This window comes from Amphiura filiformis, chromosome 18 (genome assembly GCF_039555335.1).
Source record: "Amphiura filiformis chromosome 18, Afil_fr2py, whole genome shotgun sequence".
NCBI lineage: Eukaryota > Metazoa > Echinodermata > Ophiuroidea > Amphilepidida > Amphiuridae > Amphiura > Amphiura filiformis.
Window position 1 is genome coordinate 49732651 of NC_092645.1, and position 26516 is coordinate 49759166.

Below are 26516 nucleotides of genomic sequence, written 5' to 3' on the forward strand. Positions count from 1 at the left end.
TAATTATGATCTGTGTGCTTCAGGCCTATTCATTCGCCAGCTACTGCGGTAAAATTATGGGCGAAAATGAAAGAAAATTTACCCATCTGAAGTTGGAATTGATAGCATGTATTATTATTATAGGGGTAGTATTAAACAGACCAATATATGCTGATAATGGTTTAAGGAAATCCGGAGGAAAACTTTCCCAAGATTATCAAATGATAGTGCCATCGTATTCTCAGCTTTTGGTGGACACCTTGTACGGTACAGTACATGGGATCTACTTTGAGGAGGCCCGTGCGTTCCTTGGTATACCATACGCAGCACCTCCTGTGGGAGACCTCAGGTGGGCTCCTCCGCAGGAACCAGAGCCGTGGAGTGAACCCAGAAATGCAACGGAACATTGTCTTCAATGCCCACAATTGCCATATAATGAAGCTAAGGTAAGTTTTAATCACATTTGAAAGAATTTTACTTAAAGTAAACTTCAGTGATCCCAGCGAAAGTGTAAAAAATAATAAAAATGTTTATAAATTGCTTAAGGGTAGACGAGGTATTGTTGGTCGAAGCAACCTAAAAATCGATTGGCATTATCTAGATCAATATATTATTGAAAATTAACACCTTGATGTTTTGCAAAAGTTCATTCTACAAATAGTATACTTTGCAAACTTGCTTAATTTATTGTTGTTAATGAGTTATGTACGTTTTACAAAAGTGTTGTTGTTTCGGCCCTCTTTACAACGTAACTCAAGAACCGCTGCACCTATAAAAGTACATCTGTGATATTTTAATTCTTCTACACGCTCGCTATGAATTAAGCAATGTAGTTTTTGCCAAAGCTCACCACCATTCGCAAGATGCTGTGAACTACCAAATCACAACAGTTTAAAATAATTAATAACCTTAAGGGATATAGAATGAGCGTTTATGGCGTTTCGACAGTATTTTTTGTGGGACATGAGAGCACCTCAGACGTATCGAATTGCATTCTGAATACGAAGAATGTCCTTCTGATATCAAATAATTTTGATTTTTTTTAAATTCACGATATAATAATACAAATTTTATGACAAATTATTAAAATTTGATATTTTTCAAATTTTTGATATATCCTCGAAATAAATTTTATAAATCTAATGATATATTCTTAAAGTGTATGTAGCTGGGAGGAAAAGCCGACGATCAATTGAAAATTTTGACCTTTTATATTGAAGATATGGAATTTTTAAACCAAAAAGACCTATTTTTTGTGGTGTTTTGGAAAAAATCCATATCTTCAATACGAAAGGTCACAATTTTCAATTGATCGTCGGCTTTTCATCCCACCTACATATATACACTTTAAGTATAAATCATCAGATTTATAAAGTTTACTTCAAGTACTGTTAAATATCAAAAATATCAATTTTAATGATTTGCCATAAAATGTGTATTACATTGCGAATTTCAAAAAATCAAAATTATTTGATATCAGAAGGACATTCTTCGTATTCAGAATGCAATTCGATATGTCTTATGTGCTCTAATGTCCCACAATAAATACTGTCCAAACGTTCATACCCCATCCCTTAAAAGTGAAGGTTAAGTCATTATTGTCATTTGGTATTTTTGAAATGAAAAATTTGGCAAAAAACGAAGACAACAACAATATTGACGAAGTTGAAGCCCCATTCAAATACATGTAGCTGATTTATATGCTGTCAGTATATAAATTATAGATTCATATTTGTTAGCACATTTTTGACAAAGACCACGAAACCTAAATCTGAATTCCGGATTCACTGTTTTAAATGCATCATATGGGCGTGGGGTGGGGGCAGGTACTCCACCAATCGGAGTCAGGATTTGACAAATTTTTATAGAAATATTACCAAAAAACTCAAAAAGTATTAAAAGACCAATGCCCCTAAATCCGCCCAGTCGGATGACTTACTACGCCATAGTGGCTGCAGCCACGTTATACGAGGCTTATTCTACATCCATCATCACATATCTATGTCAGAGGATGATTTAAAGAAGCCCCATCATGCACTGCGAAAGTGTTATCACTAGAGTTTCTACTGCCACTTTACTTTTCAAATCCCACCGAACTCTGTGCAAAACATGTTGTTTTAGAATTGTGCTTGTGTCATTATTACTTGGTCGATTTCAGAACAAAAGTGATGTGTGTTTAAAGGATAATTCACACCTTCTGTAGATAACATTAAATGTGAAATCGACCAGCATCTTCACAGCGTTTTTTATGCAAATATAACTGTACAAATTCAAATTTAACCATGCACTTATATGCAGCATAGCAAAGCAGCGGTGTCATGTTACTCACACTGCTCGCCTGCTGCACAGTAAAGCCAGTGGGGTGGTGGGTAGTGCTTAAATCATCCTCTGTATCTATGTTATACATACCAGGATATTGAAATTACCCATGATTATACTATTAAATCTAAGCTACAAAATAAGCGTTATTTGATGAAAATGTGATTTTTGTTGTTTCGATAAAAATGTTGGTTAAAGCGAATACAGATTTGGTACGTCGGAAACGATTAAAAACTGAAGCCAAAAGTTTAGAAAGCATCATATTGTAGCTTTGGACTTCAATACAAAATAAAACATAAGAAAACATCGAAGGGTTCAACAGACACACAAATGTTAGTGAAATTATCCGAATTTCGACTAAACCAATTAATTAGACACCACACAATTTAACTCTTGATCTTTTTGCTTATAACTCAAGAATGACACTTCACAAGTAGGCATAGTTTTTTTTCTGAATCCTTATATCTAAGGGATACTTTGGTAAGATATGAGCAATTTGGATAACATTTTCCCGCAATCGTGAAAATTAATTAACTTGACCCTATATTTCATAAAGATATGTTTAGCACATCAAAAGTCATGCACATTTGTGCCAATTTGTATGTTTTTCCAGACAAAAATGCAGTTCTGGAGCACCATGTCATCCCGCGCTTTAATTTCACAGTTTGCGACCTGTTTAATCGGTCAATTAATGTTTCTTCATTTCTTTTTTAATTGATGCAACTTTGATTATTTCAGATGAGTGAAGATTGCTTGTACGTCAATATCTATACGCCACTAGACGCCAACCCTACGTCAAAGTACCCCGTTATCGTCATCCTGCACGGGGGAATTTTTATAATGAATTCAAACTCAGTACCAAAATTCGACGGACGATTTATAGCAAATTTTTCTGCAGTGACCGTTATACCAAACTTCCGCATAGGTAACGAAAACTAAATGTTTCTTTATATACGCTGATGTAGTTTTAGGGGACAATTCGGTGAAGAGTTGGCAATATGTGACCGTTCACGGCGAATGAGCCGTAAATTCCTCCTCCGGTCAATTTTGTTTTATTTCGTGTTTAAAAATAAACATCATAAACTTAAAAATGGTATATCATTTGACTTCAAACGATATCCAGAAGCGGGGTTATGGTTTGTTAAACTTTGCTCCTTCAACAAAATTATAGCTTTTACGTTTTTACATGTGTCTCTTTTTCCACATTGCTGGCAATAAATATCAAACAGTCATAATTGGCGGTCATTTCAAATCATCCCCAAGTCAACGAGGTTTAAGAAAGTTCTCTCATTGTTAATTGTTGGTTATGCATACCTGTACAAAATACAATGCATGGTAACCCACCACTTGAACAGGATTTAGCAAAAGCAAACAAAGACCAGAGCTATTAAAAGTTCTATAGCCATCTAAGGTAGAAGCTTATTATCCACTTCAACAATAGGATTATTGATTAGTTTTTGACTATCAAAATGAGACGGATGTCGGGCCAACAAGTTACCGATGAATACGACCTTCGTACACATTTTACACCATAACTCAGAATACAATTTAGGGAATTTACGGCTCATTTGTGCTGCCGGGTTACATATTTACAATTCTAGGAATAGTGCAAAAAGGCCTCGTCTACAATAGCTGCCAGGTGTCATATTTGTAGATGTGTACAATATAGAATGCAGCAATTGTCAAAATGTCTATAGGGCCGCTATTGCAGATAGGACCTTCTTGCACTTACTCCTCGACTGAATTACAGACAGCACCTCGGTTGGCTGATCACATGGGCACATTAACCATCTGTCAATACAGTCATTGGAGCACAGAACAACACCAAGAACTGCAACCAAGATGAAAACGACGAAGACAAAATGCGAAGACGAAGAGGAAGATGATGATGATGATGATAGTAATGATGATGATGATGGTAATGATGATGATGATGATAGTGATGATGATGATGATGATGATGATGATAGTGATGATGATGATGATAATGAATACAATGACGACGTCGACGACGATGATGATGATGATAGTGATGATGATGATGATGATAGTGATGATGATGATGATGATGATAGTGAAGATGATGATGATGATGATGATTATGATGACGATGATGATGATGATGATGATAATGATGATGATGAACACAATGACGACGACGACGATGATGATGATGATAGTGATGATGATGATGATGATGATGATGATGATAGTGATGATGATGATGATAGTGATGATGATGATGATAGTGATGATGATGATAGTGATGATGATGATGATAATGAACACAATGACGACGTCGACGACGATGATGATGATGATAGTGATGATGATGATGATAGTGATGATGATGATGATGATAATGATGATGATGATGATGATAATGAAGAAAATGACGACGACGATGATGATGATAATGATGATGATGATGATGATATGATGATGACGACGATGATGATAAAAAGACATACGAATCTAAAAGAGGCTTAAGGGCTGGGGTATGAACGTTTGGACAGTATTTATTTTGGGACATTAGAGCACATCAGACATATCGAATTGCATTCTGAATACGAAGAATGTCATTCTGATATCAAATAATTTTGATTTTTGAAATTCGCAATTTAATACACATTTTATGGCAAATCATTAAAAATTGATATTTTTGATATTTAACAGTACTTGAAGTAAACTTTATAAATCTGATGATTTATACTTAAAGTGTATGTAGGTGGGATGAAAAGCCGACGATCAATTGAAAATGTTGACCTTTCGTATTGAAGATATGGATTTTTTTCTCAAAACACCAAAAAAATTAGGTCTTTTTGGGAAAAAATCCATATCTTCAATATGAAAGGTCAAAATTTTCAATTGACCGTCGGCTTTTTCCTCCTGCTACATACACTTTAAGAATATATCATTAGATTTATATAATTCACTTCGAGGACTGTATGTTATATATCAAAATTTTAAAATATCAAATTTTTATAATTTGTCATAAAATTTGTATTATATTGTGATTTTAAAAAATGAAAATTATTTGATATCAGAAAGACATGCTTCGTATTCAGAATGCAATTCGATAGGTCTGAGGTGCTCTCATGACCCACAAAAAATACTGTCGAAACGCAATAAACGATCATTTTGGATCCCTTAAAAGAGTTGACATGTAGGCTATAATATTTCGGTGAAAGCAACGGCCGTCACCGTTTTCCTGGGATTGTTTTTTGACACGTTCGCACTTTGTAAAACCATGGTAAAACTAATTTCAAGTACATGTAATTTGTTTGCCCCATTTAGCGTAACAATTTCTTGTGCTTTTTTTTCAGGTGCTCTGGGATTTTTATACACTGGAGATGACACAATACTCGGTAATTTTGCCATTCTAGATCAGCAAGCTGTTCTGAGATTTGTACAGAAAAATATTGCCGCATTTGGAGGTGACCCTGGCAAGGTAACATCTCTTAATAGTAATTACGGCGTGTCCGTCCGTCCGTCCGTCCGTCCCTCTGTCCGCGCGCTATCGCGTGCGAGCGGCTCACTTACGCGTGTGCGCTATCGCTTAGTTCGCAGAGTAGGCCTACCAACGGGCGCAACCAGAAAGCATTACAGTGTGGCTAATTGTGCAGGTGCATCTGATCAGATCAATAGGCCTATTTTCAACACACACGTGCAGAGGCCTATTACTCAGAACATGACTATTTCCAGGGGTTTTTTTTTGGTGGGGGGGCTCATGTGGTAGCAGGACAGGGCTTGGAAGAGGCGAACGATGGGTTTTCAGATTACGGCCAAGTAAGCGTCACAGCTACAAAACTACTAAGTTGATTATTGAGATACGTATATAGTTAGTTTAAAAGGTCAGGGCAGGTAGGCCTATAATGGGTAACGGGTGTTGCGTAATTAGAGAAAGTCCTATCACGAGAACCACCCAACCCGAGAACCGCGAAATCTAGTTAACAATATTAATAGAAAGTTGAGGCGGGGGGAAAAATCTATCTTACTATAAATAGGGGAATGTTGTATGTATGTATCTATCTATGTGGGCACATAAAGGCTCCGTCAGTTTCGATCCAAATGTCGCGAAATTCTTACGGGAGATCGATGAATATACGGGAACGTGTTTAAACTTTATTTGGTTGAAAACGGTCAAGAATTGGCTGCAAAAACAGTGAAAATATGGGTAAAACGGGGGTTTTGTTATGAAAATCGGTTGTCAGCCTACGCGTCACTGCAGCTGGCAGACAGCGCGTCGGCGCCGCGTGCGTAATGCGCACTACGCCAATTCGCGCGTAAACGGCGCAGAGCCACGCGACTAGCGAGCCAGAGACCAGTGGACATGATAATACGGAAAGAAGGAAAAATAAAGGACAATAAAAAAAAACCTTTAAAAGGGTTAAGCAGCGTCAAAGGAAATCTTTGAAATTTTGGAATCTGTGATGAATTTTTTTGTAAGGGGGGGGGTAGATGTTTTACTGTTGTATTTTATTACTTTTTCTTATTCAATGGGTGCGTCTTGTAAAGAATTCACGTAATTTGATTGGTTTTCTGGTGTATAATATCTCACAATAGTTGATAGTGATATTCGTCAGGGCGAGCGCCACCACGCAACGGCGGCACGCTTGTTGCTCCTCAATGATCGCGCGATAATGCGTTCGCGTAATACACGTGCGAGAACCAAGAACGCGATTCGGCGGCTTAGATGTTCGTGATGGTTTCGTTCATTTAAAACAATGGGGATGTCCTCACAAAAGTAACTTTATTTTTTCTAAAAAAGGGCAGTTTTTCTCGCAAAATTACATTAAAACTGAATAAGAATGAGAATAAATGATAGGATTTTGTCTTTTGCCTATCAATATCGTGTCATAATGGATGGGCTGGCCAATATTTTATCGTAGTGGATACCGGCTGCGCCGGCATCCACTACTCAAAATATTGGCCAGCCCATCCATTATGACACGATATTGATAGGCAAAAGACAAAATCCTATCATTTATTCTCTAATTAAACAATTTTGGAACTCAACATGTCCGATGTTTAGGATCTTAATACTGTCATATGATTATTCTTTGTGTTTATGTGTTAACTTCATGTAGCGGGTAATAGGCCAACGGGTTAAAGTAACTAAATGAAACGGGAACGAAACAAAGAAGGAAAGGAACTAATCAGGAAATGTAAGAAAAAAATAAGCTAAAATAATAAGAACAGAATTAAATAAAAAACATGAAAACGGGAAATAAAAAAAAAAAAGCTAAAAGGAAATGTAAGAAAGAACAGATTTAGAAAATAATGGGAACGGGGTTAAATAAATAAATAACATGGAAACGGGAAATCACAAGCTAAGCAGAAGAAACTAATAAAGAAAATGTAAGAAGAGACAGATTTAGATAAATAAAATGTACCTTTTCAATGATTCTACCTGTTCTGTAATTCTTCCTGTTATAGTGAACGCTCCCGTTTACTCATCTAGCTGGTTTATATAAATCTGTCTCTTCTTACATTTTCTTTTTTTAGTTTCTTCTGCTTAGCTTGTCATGCTTGTGATTTTCCGTTTCCATGTTATTTATTTATTTAACCCCGTTCCCACCTGTTCTCATTATTTTAGCTTCTTTTTTTCTTATATTTCCTGATTAGTTTCTTTCCTTCTTTTTTGTTGTTGTTTTGTTCCCGTTTCACTTTAACCCGTTGGCCTATAACTACTGGTACCTTTTTTGTCCTCATTTTAATTGTATTTATCATTATAGTACCGCTTCATGTTGTTTATATATCTTTTCCCCGTATTTATTACGTCTTCTCTTAGCGTGTCTGCGGACGTGCAAGCGTTATCATAATCCCGTGACCCGTCCATGTAGGCCTACCTTTTTGTCATTTATTTTTCTTTCTTTCCGTATTATCATGTCCACAGGTCTCTGGCTCGCAAGTCGCGTGGCTCTGCGCCGTTTACGCGAGCATTGGCGTAGTGCGCATCGTATCGTAGCGTTAGCGTATCGTAGCGTAGCGTATCGTAGCGTAGCGGCTACCATGACTATCCTACAGTTGGAAAATCATCATACAGGTGGTCTCACCTTAGTTAACCTCTACTTACACTGTCAATACATACTACAAACCGGCCAACCCTTGCACAGACTGTTAAAAAGACAAACTATGCTTATTCTCTTTCTCAGTCATGTACTGCAATGCAAATCAAACTCATAACAAAATACAGCATGTGCATGCGCCTAACCTGTAATATTCTAGGCTCATTTGAGCTCGATTATCGTAATGTATTTTGAATGGTGTATCAACGAAAGTTGAGGAATATCACCTAATCGTATGCAAGCCATTTCAGTGAAATTAAATAGGGAAGCATCGCCTGCGGGCGCTGCTTCAAAAAGGTATATGGACGGGTCACGGGATTATGATAACAGGTGAACAGATAAATAAAATGTACCTTTTCATTGATTCTACCTGTTCAGTAAATTTTTCTCTTATAGTGAACGCTCCCATCTAGCGGGGACCCGCGCGAAGCGCGGGTATCCCGCTAGTCTTACTATAAATAGGGAAATGTTGTATCTATCTATCTATGTGAGCCTATAAAGGCTCCGTCAGTTTCGATCCAAATGTCGCCAAATTCATACGGGAGATCGATGAATATACGGGAACGTGTTTAAACTTTATTTGGTTGAAAACGGTCAAGAATTGGCCTCAAAATCAGTGAAAATGTGGTACGTTGTTATGCTGGGTAAACAAAAAAGGGAGTCAGTTGTCAAGCTAGCCCGTGCGAGTCGTACGGGCGTATCTAATGCCAAGCCGCTCGCGTAGCGCAGCGATAGCGCGCGGGTAACGCAGCACTACGCCATGTCGCGCGTAAACGACGCAGAGTCGCGCAATGAATGATAATACGGGTGAACGACCCCAGACAAACGAGAACCTAGACCAATGACTTTGACTCGCGTAGTGAAGCCGACACTGCTTAGCAACGAATTTGACAAGGACGCATACCCGGACGCAAACAAGCAGACATGTTCGCGTCTATGGAACATGTTGCATTTGACGCGGCGAAAACGGCGCAGTAATCACGCAAACGAGCGCGTCAAACATGTATGCGATATTTCTCCGCGCCTAGTAACCCCGTCAATCCGTCAATATCACCTTGGATACGGGGCTTCACCTCCCGCTGTGGTAAAGGATGGGCAGTAATAGGTCTAGGTGGTATGTCTATGTGAACGACCGACCGTAGGCGTAATAAATACGGGGAAAAAGATGTGTGTTAAAAAGTACAAACAACATGAAGATGAGGTAGGCCTACTGTAATTAAAAACGAAAACAAAATGAGGACAAACAGGTAGGCCTACGAGTATGTGGGTTAGCCTATAGTTAGTCACAGTAAGAAAATGAAAACGGGAATAAAATAGGCTAAAGAAGGAAAGAATAATAAAATCTAATAAAATTAGATGATTTAAATAAAAAAAGCTATTAAACTGAGGACAGAACTAAATAAATAACATGAAAACGGGAAATCACAAGCTAAGCAGCAAATAAAAAATGAAGTCAACAGGAAATGTAAGAAAGGACAGATTTAGAAAATAATGGGAACGGGATTGAGTAAATAAAAAACATGGTAACGGAAATTTGCAAGCTTAGCAGCAAAATGTTTTTAAAAAATGGAACAAAATTGGCCCATGTAGAAGAAACTAAAAAGAAAGAAAGAAGCTAAAATGGAAACTTAGGCTTAAAGGAAATCTCCGGCAATCACAACATTATTCCTTATATGTTAGAAAAATAATTATCAAGCACAAATCACATGGTTTTATTTAAAACAAACTCATAGTGACCATAAAAACGAATAAAAACATCCGTTTCTCAACACGCGATATTCAAAATTCCCGGGCGCCGAGTGCAATGACGTCCCAGTAATACAATGAAGGCTGACGACAATTGAACACAAATAACCATTACGTCATTGCACTTAGACAATTTCGGCGCGGGAATTTTGAATATCGCGTGTTGAGAGCCGACTGGTTTTATTCGTTTTTATGGTCAATATGAGTTTGTTTTAAATAAAACAATGTGATTCGTGCTTGATAATTATTTTTCTAACATATAAGGCATAATGTTATGATTGCCGGAGTCCCCCTTTAACGAGGGTCAGACTCAGATAAATGAAATTGACCTTTTCAATGATTCTACCTGTTCAGTAATTCCTCCCGTTTTAGTGAACGCTCCCATTTACTCACCTAGCGGGGACCCGCTAGTCTATATAAATAAAAGGAAGTCGCTAAATCTTGTGCGCGAATAGACTCAGAGATGATTTCACTTTCAGCTCTGATTTATTCGTACATTGATCGGGTACATATTGCCATTAAACCATCTGAGGTTCATTTTGCAAAAATTGATGGTAACTAAGAGAATAACATAAAAACTGTCGTGTTGCTATGCAAAATCGCATGCAGTGGCATTGTGGGTAATAAGGACAGTGTGAACCGCGTAAGAGTGTTTGCATTAAAAAACCATACGCAGAGCAACATTGCCCTGTTTTCTGCCAACTGCGAGGTGGCCAAGAAATGATTCAGGCTATCTAGATGCACAACATCGCGTACTTTAAGAATGATCTTACGAGCTTTTCGCCCCTACGCAGAGCTACGCACCCCGTTTTCCGCCACTGCACCGAAGTTGGCAGCCAAGAGATTAAGGCTACGTCGCGTGAATTTTATTATTTACTAGCGGGATACCCGCGCTTCGCGCGGGTCCCCGCTAGATGAGTAAATGGGAGCGATCACTAAAACAGGAGGAATTACTGAAAAGTAGAATCATTGAAAAAGTAAATTTTATTTTTCTAAACCTGTCCCTTCTGGCAGTTCCATTTAGCTTCTTTCTTTCTTTTCAGTTTCTTCTACATGGGCCTAGTTTGTTCCCATTTAAAAAAATTGCTATTTAGTTTGTGATTTTCCGTTTCCATGTTATTTATTTATTTAGGCCTAACCGCATTCCCATTATGTTCCAAATCTGTCCTTTCTTACGTTTCCCTTTTAGTTTCTTTTTTATGCTGCTTAGCTTGTGATTTCCCGTTTCAATGTTATTTATTTAATTCTGTTCTCATTATTTTAGCTTCTTTTTTCTTATATTTCCTGATTAATTTTAATCTAATTTTAGCTTTTTTTTTCGTACGTTTGCTGATTAGTGTCTTTCTTTCCTTCTTTATTTTGCTCCCGTTTCATTTAGTTACTGTAACCTTTTCAGTTTCTTCTACAAAGATCTATTTTGTTCCAATATATGCTGTTATTTTCCGTTTCCATGTTATTTATTTATTGATGTTATTTATAATTTTATAAATCTACCCTTTCTTACGTTTATCCTTTTAGCTTTGGCTTTTTTTCTACATATTTTGTTCCCAGTTTTCATATTTCCTGCTTAGCGTGTGATTTCCCATTTGCATTTAATTATGTTCTCATTATTTTAGCTTCCTTTTTTCATGAATTATTTTTCTCTGGCACGGAAAGTTGGCCTATGCATATGCGCCCCGTGCGTGCGAGTCACATCCCTTGTACGCCAACGCACTAACGCCAACGCACTGCAAGCTAGTTACGGTACGCGCTACCACTGAGTTTCGACCACTGTGGTTTCGACCATAGACATACCACCTAGACCTATGACTGCCCATCCCTTACCACAGCGGGAGGTGAAGCCCCGTATCCAAGGTGATATTGACGGATTGACGGGGTTACTAGGCGCGGAGAAATGTCGCATACATGATTGACGCGCTCGTTTGCGTGATTACTGCGCTGTTATCGCCCGCGTCAAATGCAACATGTTCCTTAGACGCGAACATGTCTGCTTGTTTGCGTCCGGGTATGCGTCCTTGTCTAAGTCGTTGCTAAGCAGTGCCAGCTTCACTACGCGAGTCAAAGTTATTGGTCTAGGTTCTCGTTTGTCTGGGGTTTCGACCATATACATACCACCTAGACCTGTAACTGCCCATCCCTAACCATGGCAGTAGGTGAAGCCCATGTCTATGGGTGAAGCCACGTATCCAAGGTGATTTTGGTCGGGTGGTCGGACGCGGAGAAATAAGCGAACATGTCTGCTTTCATAGGCCTAGAATAAATAATGAAATTGTACACTGACTGCCTCCACCTCGGGTCTCCTGATTCACGCGTCGTAGCCTTAATCTCTTGGCTGCCAACCTCGATGCAGTGGCGGAAAATGGGGCGCGTAGCTCTGCGTAGGGGCGAAAAGCTCGTAAGATCATTAATAAATTATGCGTTGTTGCACATCTAGATAGCCTGAATCATTTCTTGGCCACCTCGCAGTTGGCAGAAAACTGGGCAATGTTGCTCTGCGTATTGTTTTTGAATGTAAATATTTATACTACGCGATTCACACTGTCCTTATTACCCACAATGCCACTGCATGCGATTTTGCATAGCAACACAGCAGTTTTTTATGTTATTCTCTTAGTTACCATCAATTTGTGCAAAAACGAATGTCCGATGGAAAAATGGCAATATGTACCCGATCAATAAACCACTTAATCAAAGTCGAAAGTCTAGGCAATTCGGAGAACACTCGCGCACAAGATGGGCAATCTTCCTTTTATTTATATAGATTCCAGGCCTATGAATCGTCGTTTAGTTTTACAGCCAAATTCATACGGGAGATTAAGGAATATACCGGGAACGCATTGCACTTTATTTGGTTGAAAACTGTCAAGACCAAAAATTGGCCTCAAAATCAGTGAAAATATGGTTAAAACCGGGGTTTTTTTCCCGGGATTTTTTGTTGTCAAAACCCCAGACAAACGAGAACCTAGACCAATAACTTTGACTCGCGTAGTGAAGCCGACACTGCTTAGCAACGAATTTGACAAGGACGCATACCCGGACGCAAACAAGCAGACATGTTCGCGTCTAACATGTTGCATTTGACGCGGTGGCGATAACGGCGCAGTAATCACGCACGCGAGCGCGTCAAACATGTATGCGATATTTCTCCGCGCCTAGTAACCCCGTCAATCCGTCAATATCACCTTGGATACGGGGCTTCACCTCCCGCTGTGGTAAAGGATGGGCAGTAATTAGGTCTAGGTGGTATGTCTATGGTCAAAACTCAGTGGTAGCGCGTACCGTAACTAACTGGCAGCAGCGCGTTGGCGTTAGTACGTCGGCGTACTGAGCAATGTGACGCGCACGTACGGGGTGCATAATATGCACAGACCAACTTTCCGTGCCAGAGCCAGAGAAATAGAAAAGAAAAGAAAGGAAGACAAAACTGAAAAGGTAGGCCTATAATGGATGGGTCGGGTTGTGGATTATATGCATGGTACTGGATTCGATTAAGAGATTACCCGCCAAGATGATAAAAAATCGTGAGGATACGAGAGGAAAGATAAATAAATAAATAAATAACTCATGTAAAAAAACTAAAATAATGAGAATAGAATTAAATAGATAAAATTCAAACGGGAAATCACAAGCTAAGCAGGAAATATGAAAAATGGGAATAAAACGTAGAAAAAAGCCAAAACTAAAAGGAGAAATGTAAGAAATGGTAGATTTATAAAATAATGCATGGAAACGGGGCTCAATAAATGAATAACATGGAAACGGAAATCACAAGCTAAGCAGCATGGGAACAAAATAGACCTATGCAAAAGAAACTGAAGAGAAAGAAAGGAGATAAATGAATTTAAAAAAAGAAAAAAAAAAGAAGAAGACAAAAAAGATACGGGTAGGCCTATTATACGGGTTATGGTTACAGTAACTAAATGAAACGGGAGCAAACCATTAAGAGGGAAAGAAAGAAACTAATCAGGAAAATTAAGGGGAAAAAAAGAAGTTAAAATTAGAAACTAATCAGGAAAAATAAGAAACATAAATAACAACTGAAGGAAACGGGAAATCACAAGCTAAGCAGCTAATAAAAATGAAGCTATAAAGGGAAACGTATAAGAAAGGATAGATTTAGAAAATAATGGGAATGGGGTTAGGCCTAGATAGATAAATAACATGGAAACGGAAAATCCCCGGGGGAAAATCACAAGCTAAATAGCATTTTGTTTTAATGGAAACAAACCACACCACTCCACGCCATACATAAATTCTCCCAGTCACATTTCCCCAATATGAAATTTTTAAAAAGTAAAATTTTAATTTTAATTCTTTTAAAGTTTGGCAGAGGCGGGGTTCGAACTCACGTCTCACCGCTTTGGCTAATATCACGTATACCATACGTCCAGCGCCTTAGACCGCTCGACCACGAAGAACTTGATAGTGTCATCGTGAAAATTTATACATATAATCTTACTATAAATACCTAGCGGGGACCCGCGCGTAGCGCGGGTGTCCCGCTAGTCTTACTATAAATAGGGGAATGTTGTATCTATGTATCCCTGGAGTTCAACCCGCCACGCACTAATGACCAAAACGCCAGCAATACCGAATCGCGCAAACGTAAACGTAACATCGTATGGTACAACCCCCTTCAGCAAGCATGTATCCACTAATGTGGGTCGAAAATTCCTTAATCTCATTGACAAGCATTTTCCCAAAGGTCACGTTCTCCACAAACTATTCAACCGCAACAATGTCAAAGTTAGCTACTGCTGCATGAACAACATGTTAAGGATCATCAAAACCCACAATGAGTCTATCATCAAAAAACCTGAGGACGATACAACCAAACCCACAAAAACATGCAACTGTAGAAAACCCAAAGAGTGCCCACTAATGGGAAACTGCCTTGTCAAATCCATCATCTACAAAGCAACCGTCACCACAGATAATGATTTGAAATCATACATCGGATTATGCGAAACCAACTTCAAAAACCGCTGGAACAATCACAAGTCATCATTCAAACTTGAACATAAAAGGAAAGAAACTGCACTTAGTAAATACATTTGGGACTTAAAAGACAAGAAAGTAAAATTCAGCATAAAGTGGTCAATACAAAAGAAAACCAACTCATACACCAATGTTTCTAAAAGGTGCCATCTCTGCTTATGGGAAAAGTATTTTATCATCACTGCGGACAAATCCACTGCATTAAATTCTAAATCGGAACTCATCAGCAAATGTAGACATGCCAACAAGTTTCTCTTGAACAATGTTTCCTAATTATAATTTTATGTTTATATTAAAAACGTTAAACATGTTTAAGGAGAATTAAAATATATATGTAAGCGACACCGTAAGCGACACGCAAGAAAGCGACCAGAGCGTTAAACATGTTTAAGGAAAAACGCAAGCGAGCGTATAAAAATCATGCGCGTTAAACATGTTTAAGCTACGCGATAAACGCATGACTCTAAGTTTGTTCTACATTTCTCTCATTCACCTGAGGAGCCTTCGGGCGAAACGAATCGTAGTGAAAATGGAGTAAATTTGTTTCTTTTAATGTTATGTACACGCTCTCCTTCACAGGATCGAGCACTCTATTTAATGAAAGAAGAAACACAACTTTATATCTATGTATCTATGTATCTATGTATGTATCACTATAAAGGCTCCGTCAGTTTCGATCCAAATGTCGCCAAATTCACACGGGAAATCGAGGAATAGACGACAATGTGTTTAAAGTTTATTTGGTTGAAAACGGTCAAGTATTGGCCTCAAAATAAGTAAAAAAGTGAGTTTTTCGGGCAAATTTATAGCGGTAGTTTGTTTACGGCCAGTGCCAACCAACGCGTCCACATGTCTATCATAAACCGCGCCGTTAGCGCGTCGGCGTACACGACGCGAGCCGCTTGACTTGCACGCACGGGTGCGGCGTGCGCATAGCCAACTTGCGAACGGGGTTATGGTGATACGGGATAATGGGATAACGGGATTAGGCCTACGAAGACATAAATATCGTAAGGGTACGGGAGGGGAAAAAGAAAAGAAAGAAGGACACAAAATGGTGGTAGGCCTATACGGGTACGGGGTTGTGGTTTAGGGTACGGGATGGGGTTACTAGATTACCAAGATGATTCGGAAGGAATGAGGAATTTTCAATGAGTCTACCTGTACAGTAATTACTCCTGTTTGAGTGAACGCTTCCATTTACTCATCTAGCGGGAACCCGCGCGAAGCGCGGGTGTCCCGCTAGTCTTACTATAAATAGGGAAATGTTGTATCTATCTATCTATGTATGTATCATGAACGGGAGATCGATGAATATACGGGAACGTGTTTAAACTTTATTTGGTTGAAAACGGTCAAGAATTGGCCTCAAAATCAGTGAAAATGTGGTACGTTGCTATGCTGGGTAAACAAAAAGGAGTCAGTTGTCAAGCTAGCCCGTGCGAGTCGTACGGGCGTATCTAATGCCAAGCCGCTCGCGTAGCGCAGCGATAGCGCGCGGGTAACGCAGCACTACGCCATGTCGCAGTAAACGACGCAGAGTCGCGCAATGAATGATAATACGGGTGAACGACCGACCGTAGGCGTAATAAATACGGGGAAAAGATGTGTGTTAAAAAGTACAAACAACATGAAGAGGTAGGCCTACTGTGATTAAAAAAGAAAACAAAATGAGGACAAACAAGTAGGCCTACGAGTATGTGGGTTAGCCTATAGTTAGTCACAGTAAGAAAATGAAAACGGGAATAAAATAGGCTAAAGAAGGAAAGAATAATAAAATCTAATAAAATTAGATGATTTAAATTAAAAAAAGCTATTAAACTTAGGACAGAACTAAATAAATAACATGAAAACGGGAAATCACAAGCTAAGCAGCAAATAAAAATGAAGTCAACAGGAAATGTAAGAAAGGACAGATTTAGAAAATAATGGGAACGGGATTGAGTAAATAAAAAACATGGTAACGGAAATTTGCAAGCTTAGCAGCAAAATGTTTTTAAAAAATGGAACAAAATTGGCCCATGTAGAAAAAAAAAAAAAGAAAGAAAGAAGCTAAAATGGAAACTTAGGCTTAACGAGGGTCAGACTCAGACAAATGAAATTTACCTTTTCAATGATTCTACCTGTTCAGTAATTCCTCCCGTTTTAGTGAACGCTCCCATTTACTCACCTAGCGGGGACCCGCGCGTAGCGCGGGTGTCCCGCTAGTCTTACTATAAATAGGGGAATGTTGTATCTATCTATCTACTAGCGGGATACCCGCGCTTCGCGCGGGTCCCCGCTAGATGAGTAAATGGGGGCGTTCACTATAACCAATGATAACAGGAAGAATTACTGAACAGGTAGAATCATCGAAAAGGTACATTTTTATTAATGATATCTAAATCTGTCTCTTCTTACATTTTCTTTTTAGTTTCTTCTGCTTAGGCTTAGCTTGTGATTTTCCGTTTCCATGTTATTTATTTATTTAACCCATTCCCATTATTTTCTAAATCTGTTCTTTCTTACATTTCCTTTTAGCATCTTTTTTTTTATTTGCTGCTTGATTTCACGTTTCCATGTTTTTTACTTAATTCTATTCTCATTATTTTAGCTTCCTTTTTTCTTACATTTCCTGATTAGTTTCTTTGCTTCTTTATTTCTTTCCCGTTTCATTTAGTTACTTTAACCCGTTGGCCTAATTACTCGTACCTTTTTGTCCTCATTTTAATTTAATTTTTCTTTATAGTACCGCTTCATGTTGTTTATACAACACACATCTTTTTCCCGTATTTATTACGTCCTTTCATAGCGTGTCTGCGGACGTGTTCACCCGGTATCCCGTGACCCGTCCATGTACCTTTTTGTCCTTTATTTTTTTTCCGTATTGTCATGTCCACTGGTCTCTGGCTCGCAAGTCCCGTGGCTCTGCGCCGTTTACGCGCGCATTGGCGTAATGCGCATTACGCACGCGGCGCCGACGCGCTGCCGGCCAGCTGCAGTGACGCGTAGTCTGGTAACCGATTTTCATAACAAAAACCCCGTGTTTACCCATATTTTCACTGTTTTTGCAGCCAATTCTTGACCGTTTTCAACCAAATAAATTTTAAACACGTTCCCGTATATTCATCGATCTCCCGTATGAATTTGGCGACATTTGGATCGAAACTGACGGAGCCTTTATAGGCATACATAGATAGATAGATACATAGATACATACATACAACATTCCCCTATTTATAGTAAGATGTATCTATGTATGTATCGCTATAAAGGCTCCGTCAGTTTCGATCCAAATGTCGCCAAATTCATACGGGAGATCGATGAATATACGGGAACGTGTTTAAACTTTATTTGGTTGAAAACGGTCAAGAATTGGCTCCAAAAACAGTGAAAATGTGGTACGTTGCTATGCTGGGTAAACAAAAAAGGGAGTCAGTTGTCAAGCTAGCCCGTGCGCGTCGTACGGGCGTATCTAATGCCAAGCCGCTCGCGTAGCGCAGCGATAGCGAGCGGGTAACGCAGCACTACGCCATGTCGCGCGTAAACGACGCAGAGTCGCGCAATGAATGATAATACGGGTGAACGACCGACCGTAGGCGTAATAAATACGGGGAAAAGATGTGTGTTAAAAAGTACAAACAACATGAAGAGGTAGGCCTACTGTAATTAAAAAAGAAAACAAAATGAGGACAAACAGGTAGGCCTACGAGTATGTGGGTTAGCCTATAGTAAGAAAATGAAAACGGGAATAAAATAGGCTTAAGAAGGAAAGAATAATAAAATCTAATAAAATTAGATGATTTAAATAAAAAAAAGCTATTAAACTGAGGACAGAACTAAATAAATAACATGAAAACGGGAAATCACAAGCTAAGCAAAAAAAAAAAAATGAAGTCAACAGGGAAATGTAAGAAAGGACAGATTTAGAAAATAATGGGAACGGGATTGAGTAAATAAAAAACATGGTAACGGAAATTTGCAAGCTTAGCAGCAAAATGTTTTTAAAAAATGGAACAAAATTGGCCCATGTAGAAGAAACTAAAAAGAAACTTAGGCTTAACGAGGGTCAGACTCAGATAAATGAAATTTACCTTTTCAATGATTCTACCTGTTCAGTAATTCCTCCCGTTTTAGTGAACGCTCCCATTTACTCACCTAGCGGGGACCCGCGCGTAGCGCGGGTGTCCCGCTAGTGTTAATAAATCGCAACTTCATTACTGCATCATATTTTGGAATTTTATCTGCTTAAAACATTAATGTGTATTATAATAAAGCTACCATTATTTATATTGTTGAATTCTCAAGCGCATAGAGACAATTAATACGAGGGTCCTATGAATAGGCCTACATACACAATACATAAAATCGATTTTGATATCGGCCATGTGCTCTGCTGTGCATGTGGTTTCCCGCAGTGGCGGAAGTTGTATTACGAAGTGCATCCGAACTCCATTTTGAAGCAAATGATTTTGACAAGGCATTGGATTGTTCCAGTTTGCATCCTAAATCCACATTAGACCCCTAATTTTATTTACAAAATCAAAAGATTAGATTATCATAACAACAAAATGGTAATCTTTTGTCGGGTCTAATGTGAAAATTACATTAAAAAAATACAGTTTTTACAGAATTAATTTTCACTTAATTCCAAAAAAAAAATGGCGTATATAAGATTTAAATAAATTATCTACCTTCTATACTAGATCAATTGTGACGCAAGTTGTTATCAAAAATTGTTGTGATAGATGTACAGTTAATATTCATATATTCCATTACCTATCTGATGGTACAGTTTTTACACAGAAAATATTTATTTGAAAAACCTGCCACTCGGCTTTTTTCCGGAAAGGTCACAGGGTCGCCGTGACCTGTGCAATAATTACAATTAAAATTTTTCTTATTCTAACAGCAAGCGTTTCTAGAATATATTATGGCGAAATGTGGTGTAGAAACAAACTAGGCCCGTGCAGAAGTAACTGAAAAGAAAATGGAAATGCAAGAAGGGACAGGTTTAGAAAAATAAAATTGACCTTTCAATGATTCTACCTTTTCAGTACTTCCTCCTGTTTTAGTGATCGCTCCCATTTACTCATCTAGCGGGGACCCGCGCGAAGCGCGGGTATCCCGCTAGTATACTATTAAAGAGGAACTTGCCGATAATCGATACTTTGAAGAGGAACTGATCGATTCATCGGTATCATCTCGGAGATTAATTATAAATTAATAAATAGATAAATAAGTTCTAGCATTTCCAGATGAATGGTAAACAGTTAGGACGCTGGACAACCGATTGTTATTGTTCTGCAAGGCTCACTCAGTCATTTAATAAGGCAATACAAACGATCGAATTTGGTATTCAAATGAACAAAATTTTGAGTTACACCTTTTCAGTGTAAAATTTTTTTCTCGGCCAAATGAAAAGCAATAATTTTCATTTTTTCAGTAAATGTCAGGAAAAACTGTAATGCTTGATACTGTATTTTTTTTCCAAATCTTAGTGTTAAACTTAGTCGTGAAATTCAGTCATTTAGTGTAAGATTTTCGATTTTGATAGGCTTCAACTCTGCCCGTGAGCCTTTTTTTGGATCAACCTTTTAGCTTTTCAAAGTAATATAGTTCGCTAAAGAAGGATTTTTCCCAACTTTCTAACGCACATCACCGTGAGCGATATATCATAGTTTTGTCAGAATTTCCGTTTTGATTCCATAATTTTTGACTACCAGCTGAAAAAAATTAAAAATCCACGAGTGAAATACTAGCATTGTGGATCGATATCTCTGGGTGCCCGGCCTGGATACAGTTTTGCCAGAACTTCAATATAGCAAAGAAATTACCTAGTGTTTCGGTATAGTGCCTTTTGTTTGTGTTTGTTTGAAATTGCTTAAACCCACCGAAAGTCATAATGAAGCAGCCAAAACAATACAAGGTTAAACACGGAAGTTTATAACAACCTATTATAATGACCTAAAGGAAAAATCATTTATGGTAACAATGAGCCTTGCATTGTAAGTCATGGTTAAAATGTGTTGAGTACCCACCCCACCCCATAGGCCTACATAATATTACATACCGGTACCTTATAATATTTATATAGCACGGCTATAGCTATACATTTAGAAAGTAGGTCCTATAGCGCTAAATTATGACAAATAGGCCTACACAAACCCGAACGCAAGTCTGAAGGGTGTAATGAAAATGCCAACCCGCGATGGGGGGGGGTCATTCAAAATTCACCTGGAGATAGGAGGGACAGAAAATTAAAATCCTCTCTAATAACACGCGAATTTTTCTAGGTTTGGACAGTGGATTTTCCCATGGACCTCATCCTAGGTAAATAAATAAACAAACAAACAAACAAACAAACAAAATGGTTTTCATAATCATGGAATCCATAGCCCCTATAAATTGAAATTGCAGGCTATCACGGGAGCAAATTTCCAAAATCCACCTCATTTACCAGAATTGGGGATTTGGGCTACCAAATCGCTGGTCAGGCAATCCTGGTTTTCAATGGAAAAGGGACCTGGGTTGACAACAATTGAAATATCGATTATTTCTCCTGGTTGCTCTCGAGGTAAAGTACTAAGTTTGACATTTTCGGAGCATAAAGGGAAAAGGGTAAAATAAAAACGGAAATTCTGACAAAACTATAATATATAGACCCACACGATGTGCTTTACAGAGGTGGGAAATATCTTTCTTTAGCAAACTATATTAGTTTGAGACGCTAAAAATGAATTCTGTAAAAAGCTCACGGGCGAACTAAAGGCCTATAAAAATCAAAAATATCACACTAAAAGACACAATTTGATGCTTAATTTTAACACCAGGATTTTAAAAAAAAATGTTCATCCAAGCACTATGTTTTTATTTGACATTACTGAAGGAAAAAAAAAATTGCTTTATATTTGACCGAGAAAATAAATTTCATAGCAAAAAGGTGTATCTCGGAATTGTGTTGATTTAAACATGTATCGATCGACTTTTAGCGCGACTAAGCAGAACAAAAGATCGGTTGTCCTGCGTTTAGACTGTAAATAGATAGATAAATTAATAAATACAAATAATTATTTGGATTTATTCGGTAGATCAACCAATGGTGGCCCCGCTATTGCAGGCCTACGGTTCGTTGCTTCGTTGCTACAGACAAGCTACGCGTATACTATACGCGCATGTTCAAATACGAGGGCGCAATTTCGTATTACTTTGTAAAATTGGGCTATTCCATTTCAAATCCACACTACCCATGTGGAAGATTTAGCTAGAGTCTACCACAGAGAGAGTAAAATTTTTGAATGGAATAGACAATTGGGTAACTTCCATTTGAAATACTCACTCCAGTTGTGGAAGATATCGGTAACGCCATAATGCAGGGGGAGTATGGGTTTCAAAATGATTAACTCTGACCATTTACATTTGAAATTCATACTCCCCTGTGGAAGATATTTCCAAAATCTTCCACAGGGGTAGTGTAAATTTTAAATGGAATAGCCCATTGTATCACCGTTTGCAATGGTAGGCCTACTGTTACCGCTACACAGATGATTTTCGAAAAATGGTCCAAGTGATCTAATATTTTGAAAGTGATATTAGTTTATCCGTTCGTGGTGACTTTCGATGGAGAGTGGGCATTATGCGGCATGGTAACCGCAACCGCTATAATAATAAATCAACTGCATTCGTTTATGACTTTCGGAAACTTCTTTTGTGATGACTTTCCGGAGATTTTAAATTCAAGGTAGGCCTAGGCATATATTGGAAAGTAATTTGAGTTTATTCGTTTGTCATGTTGTGATGAATTTCGATGGGGAGTGTGGGGCATTATTAGCAGATTAGCATGGTATAAAACCGCAACCGCTAAATATCCGTGGCGTAGATTTCTTTTTGACATTGGGGGAGGGATGAAAACATTTCTTGAAGTAGGCATATTAATAGTGAATCCGTCATCTTTTGGCAACATTAACAATGGCGTAGATTTCTCTTGACATGGCATGGGGGATGGGTCCGTTTAAATCAATTTTTTACAATAGGCCTACAGTGAAGCCAGCATCTTGGCGACAGAATAGTTTATGGCAAGCTAATTTAGGCCTACTGGTGAATTATATTGTGCAAAAGTGGAACAAATTCGCACGAAGGCCGCAAAAATTGGCACTTTTTAGTTTGGCCAAAAATGAGGTTAATTTTGTCAGAAACCCACATCTATTATTATACATGTACATGTGTCAATTTGGGGTGATTGTACGGACCATTGACCGTATCAAAATATGCGGGGGGGTATCCCCACCACACCACACCGGAATTTACGCCTATGTAACTCAACCTTCTTGAAACTCAATGTTGCTATATAGACATGAAACAGAAACACATAAAAGAAAGAACGAACGAAAGAAAGAAAGAAAGAAACCCACATACATGCGTCAAGAAAGAAAGGGAGGGAAAGCAAGAAAGAAAGGAAGGGAAAGCAAGAAAGAAAGGGAAAGGGAGGGAAAGCAAGAAAGAAAGGGAGGGAAAACAAGAAAGAAAGGGAGGGAAAGCAAGAAAGAAAGAACGGGAAAGCAAGAAAGAAAGGGAGGGAAAGCAAGAAAGAAAGAACGGGAAAGCAAGAAAGAAAGGGAGGGAAAGCAAGAAAGAAAGGGAGGGAAAGCAAGAAAGAAAGGGAGGGAAAGCAAGAAAGAAAGTGAGGGAAAGCAAGAAAGAAAGTGAGGGAAAGCAAGAAAAAAAGAACGGGAAAGCAAGAGAAAGGGAGGGAAGGCAAGAAAGAAAGAACGGGAAAGCAAGAAAGAAAGGGAGGGAAAGCAAGAAAGAAAGAACGGGAAAGCAAGAAAGAAAGAACGGGAAAGAAAGAAAGAAAGAACGGGTAAGCAAGAAAGAAAGAAAGAACGGGAAAGCAAGAAAGAAAGAACGGGAAAACCAGAAAGAAAGAACGGGAAAGCAAGAACGAAAGAACGGGAAAGCAAGAAAGAAAGAACGCTAAGGAAGTCGTTTGCAAAGTAGAGGCAATAAATGGTAGGCCTACCACATCACTAAATCGCTCCCGTTTACTAACCGCTCTTACTCATCTAGCGGAGGCCCGCGCGAAACGCGGGTACCCGCTAGTTAGAATGAAATGACAGCTAGTGGCGAAGAGGGCGTAATTGATAAATTGATGCGATCATGGGCCACAGTGGGAGACATCGGAACGCAATACATGACAAACCTTATATAAGATAATCAAATTGCTATTCAGTTGATCTGAAGTCAAACTTAAGCAGCACGTGTCATTCATGAGAGTGTCGTCGACATACCGCTACCACGATTCCTTGGTGGGCCCACGTTTTACCAACAATTATTATCTGAAGTTATCGTGGCTATTTTTCAATATTCAGTATCATCCATCTATTTTTCTCTCATCCGTTTACAGGTCACGTTGATGGGACCATCATCTGCAGCAGAGATGGTAGCAATACATTTAATCTCCCCAATCAGCGATAATCTCTTTCACCAAGCCATCATGACTAGCATATACTTCTCTAGCCCGTTCCGTGAAGCTGATGCAGATGCGCCTCTTTTCGGCAAGAAGTTTGCTCGATACGCAGGTTGTATAATGGCTAGTCCGGCGTGTCTCAGAAAACTCCCCGTTCAAGATATAATACGTACTCAGAGTTTGATGATGTATAGTGACATAGGAAGTGTTGCTGGAGAAAGTCCTCTACAAGATTTCCAACGATGGAGTCCAGTTGTAGATGGTGATACGGTGCCTATGCAGCTTCAGGATGCCTTTGAAACGAAGCAATTTCAACGTAAACCGATGATTATTGGAGTCACCCGTGATGACGCACGAGTTTATGCATTTGTTATCAGCAATGAACCACTGGATTTGCCTTCATATTTACGAATTATTCTAGAGTATTTTCCCGCTATAAATGCCGCCAAAATCGCCAAACAGTACCCTCCGTTTATAGGAGCTGATAACCGCGACACTCTCGCTGTTTTGATGACCGATTTCACTGCTGTATGTACCAGCCGATTTGTAAGCGGTATAGTAAAGTCCTCTAATATTCCAGTTTACCACTACATTTACGATAATCCTCTACCACAAAAATTTAGTTATAATTTCTGTATCGGTTACTCCTGTCATGATGAGGACTATTTGTTCAGGTACAATAACGCTATCTTACAGAACTACACATCTAATACGACTGAAGAAAGACTAGCTGAGAGCATGATTTACTACTGGACTAATTTTGCGCATACGGGAAATCCTGGTAAAGACGACTGGAGAACAGAGACTAAGGATTTTCCTTCGTGGCCAGCTTATGATACGAATGATAACTGGCCTAGTATGAGGTTCACACAGCCAGATAATGGCGTATTCTTAGATTATAGGTCTACAGAGTGCAAGTTTTGGGATGAAATTGGGTACTCCATGAAGAGTTCGATAAATCTTTCCAAAGACAAATCTCGATGTTAGCACCACACTATAACTCTTTCCAATGTTGGTATCGACTGCAGACAACATGTTTCAATTATTTTGAAAAACTATTTTAAAAAATCAGAATTGTTTATTCTCATAAACGATATTTGGAATCAGCATATAAAATGCATTAAAATGAGTACAAACAAGCCTAGTGTTGGTTCAGTGGTTCTTAAGAGAGCTCTTGATAAAGACCCTGAAACTATGGTCTTGAAATTAATATTGACCTTTAAATTAATATTTTATACCTCGCTTTACCACTCCTTCCTACGCCATACATAAATTCTCCCGGCCACATTTCCCTAATATGTAATTTAAAAAAAGAAGTAAATTAAATGGGCAGAGGTGGGGCTCGAACCCACGCCGCGCCGCTATTATGGATACAGCACCGGGCTACTTCAAGCGCCTTAGCCCGCTCGGCTACATGATTTGTTGATAGCCATCTTGAAACTTATTTGAACATACCACGTGATAAACAAAGACAGAAAACGTACCATATGTTGGAATTTTATCTGATTAAAAACAATAATGTGTATTATAATAGAGCTACCATTATTTATATTGTTGAATTCTGAATTTTCAAGCGCATACAGGTAATTAACACGAGGGGCATATGTATACACAAATCGATTTTGATTTCGGCCACGTGCTCTGCCCCAGATAACATGGCGATATTGGTCCGATGGTGGCCCAATTTATTTCAATAATGGCCCAATATCATTTGCTCATGGGCCCAAGATTGGGCTTGGGCTAAATAGTGGGCCTATACAATTTGGAGGACATCGCGTCGGTTGCGAGGTATGGAGCCCAGTCAGCCTATCATTTTTCTTGTAAGACGGTCTGAATTTGTGCAATTTATAGGTTTCTTTCAGATATTAAAAGATTACCGTAGATTCCCATAAAGACGAAACAGTAATCTTTAGTCGGGAGTCGGGACCTACGTAAAATTTACATAAAATTTTCACCAT

At 38.6% G+C, this 26516-nt stretch overlaps 1 protein-coding gene across 1 annotated transcript; it reads left to right on the plus strand.

Annotated features, from left to right (window-relative positions):
* Positions 1-200: 200 nt before the first annotated feature.
* LOC140139206 (crystal protein-like) lies at positions 201-25545 on the plus strand. Its single transcript, XM_072160986.1, has 4 exons — positions 201-425; positions 3037-3223; positions 5625-5749; positions 24496-25545. The coding sequence occupies exons 1-4, from the start codon at positions 201-203 to the stop codon at positions 25543-25545; spliced, it is 1587 nt and encodes a 528-aa protein (XP_072017087.1).
* The last annotated feature ends 971 nt before the right edge of the window (positions 25546-26516 follow it).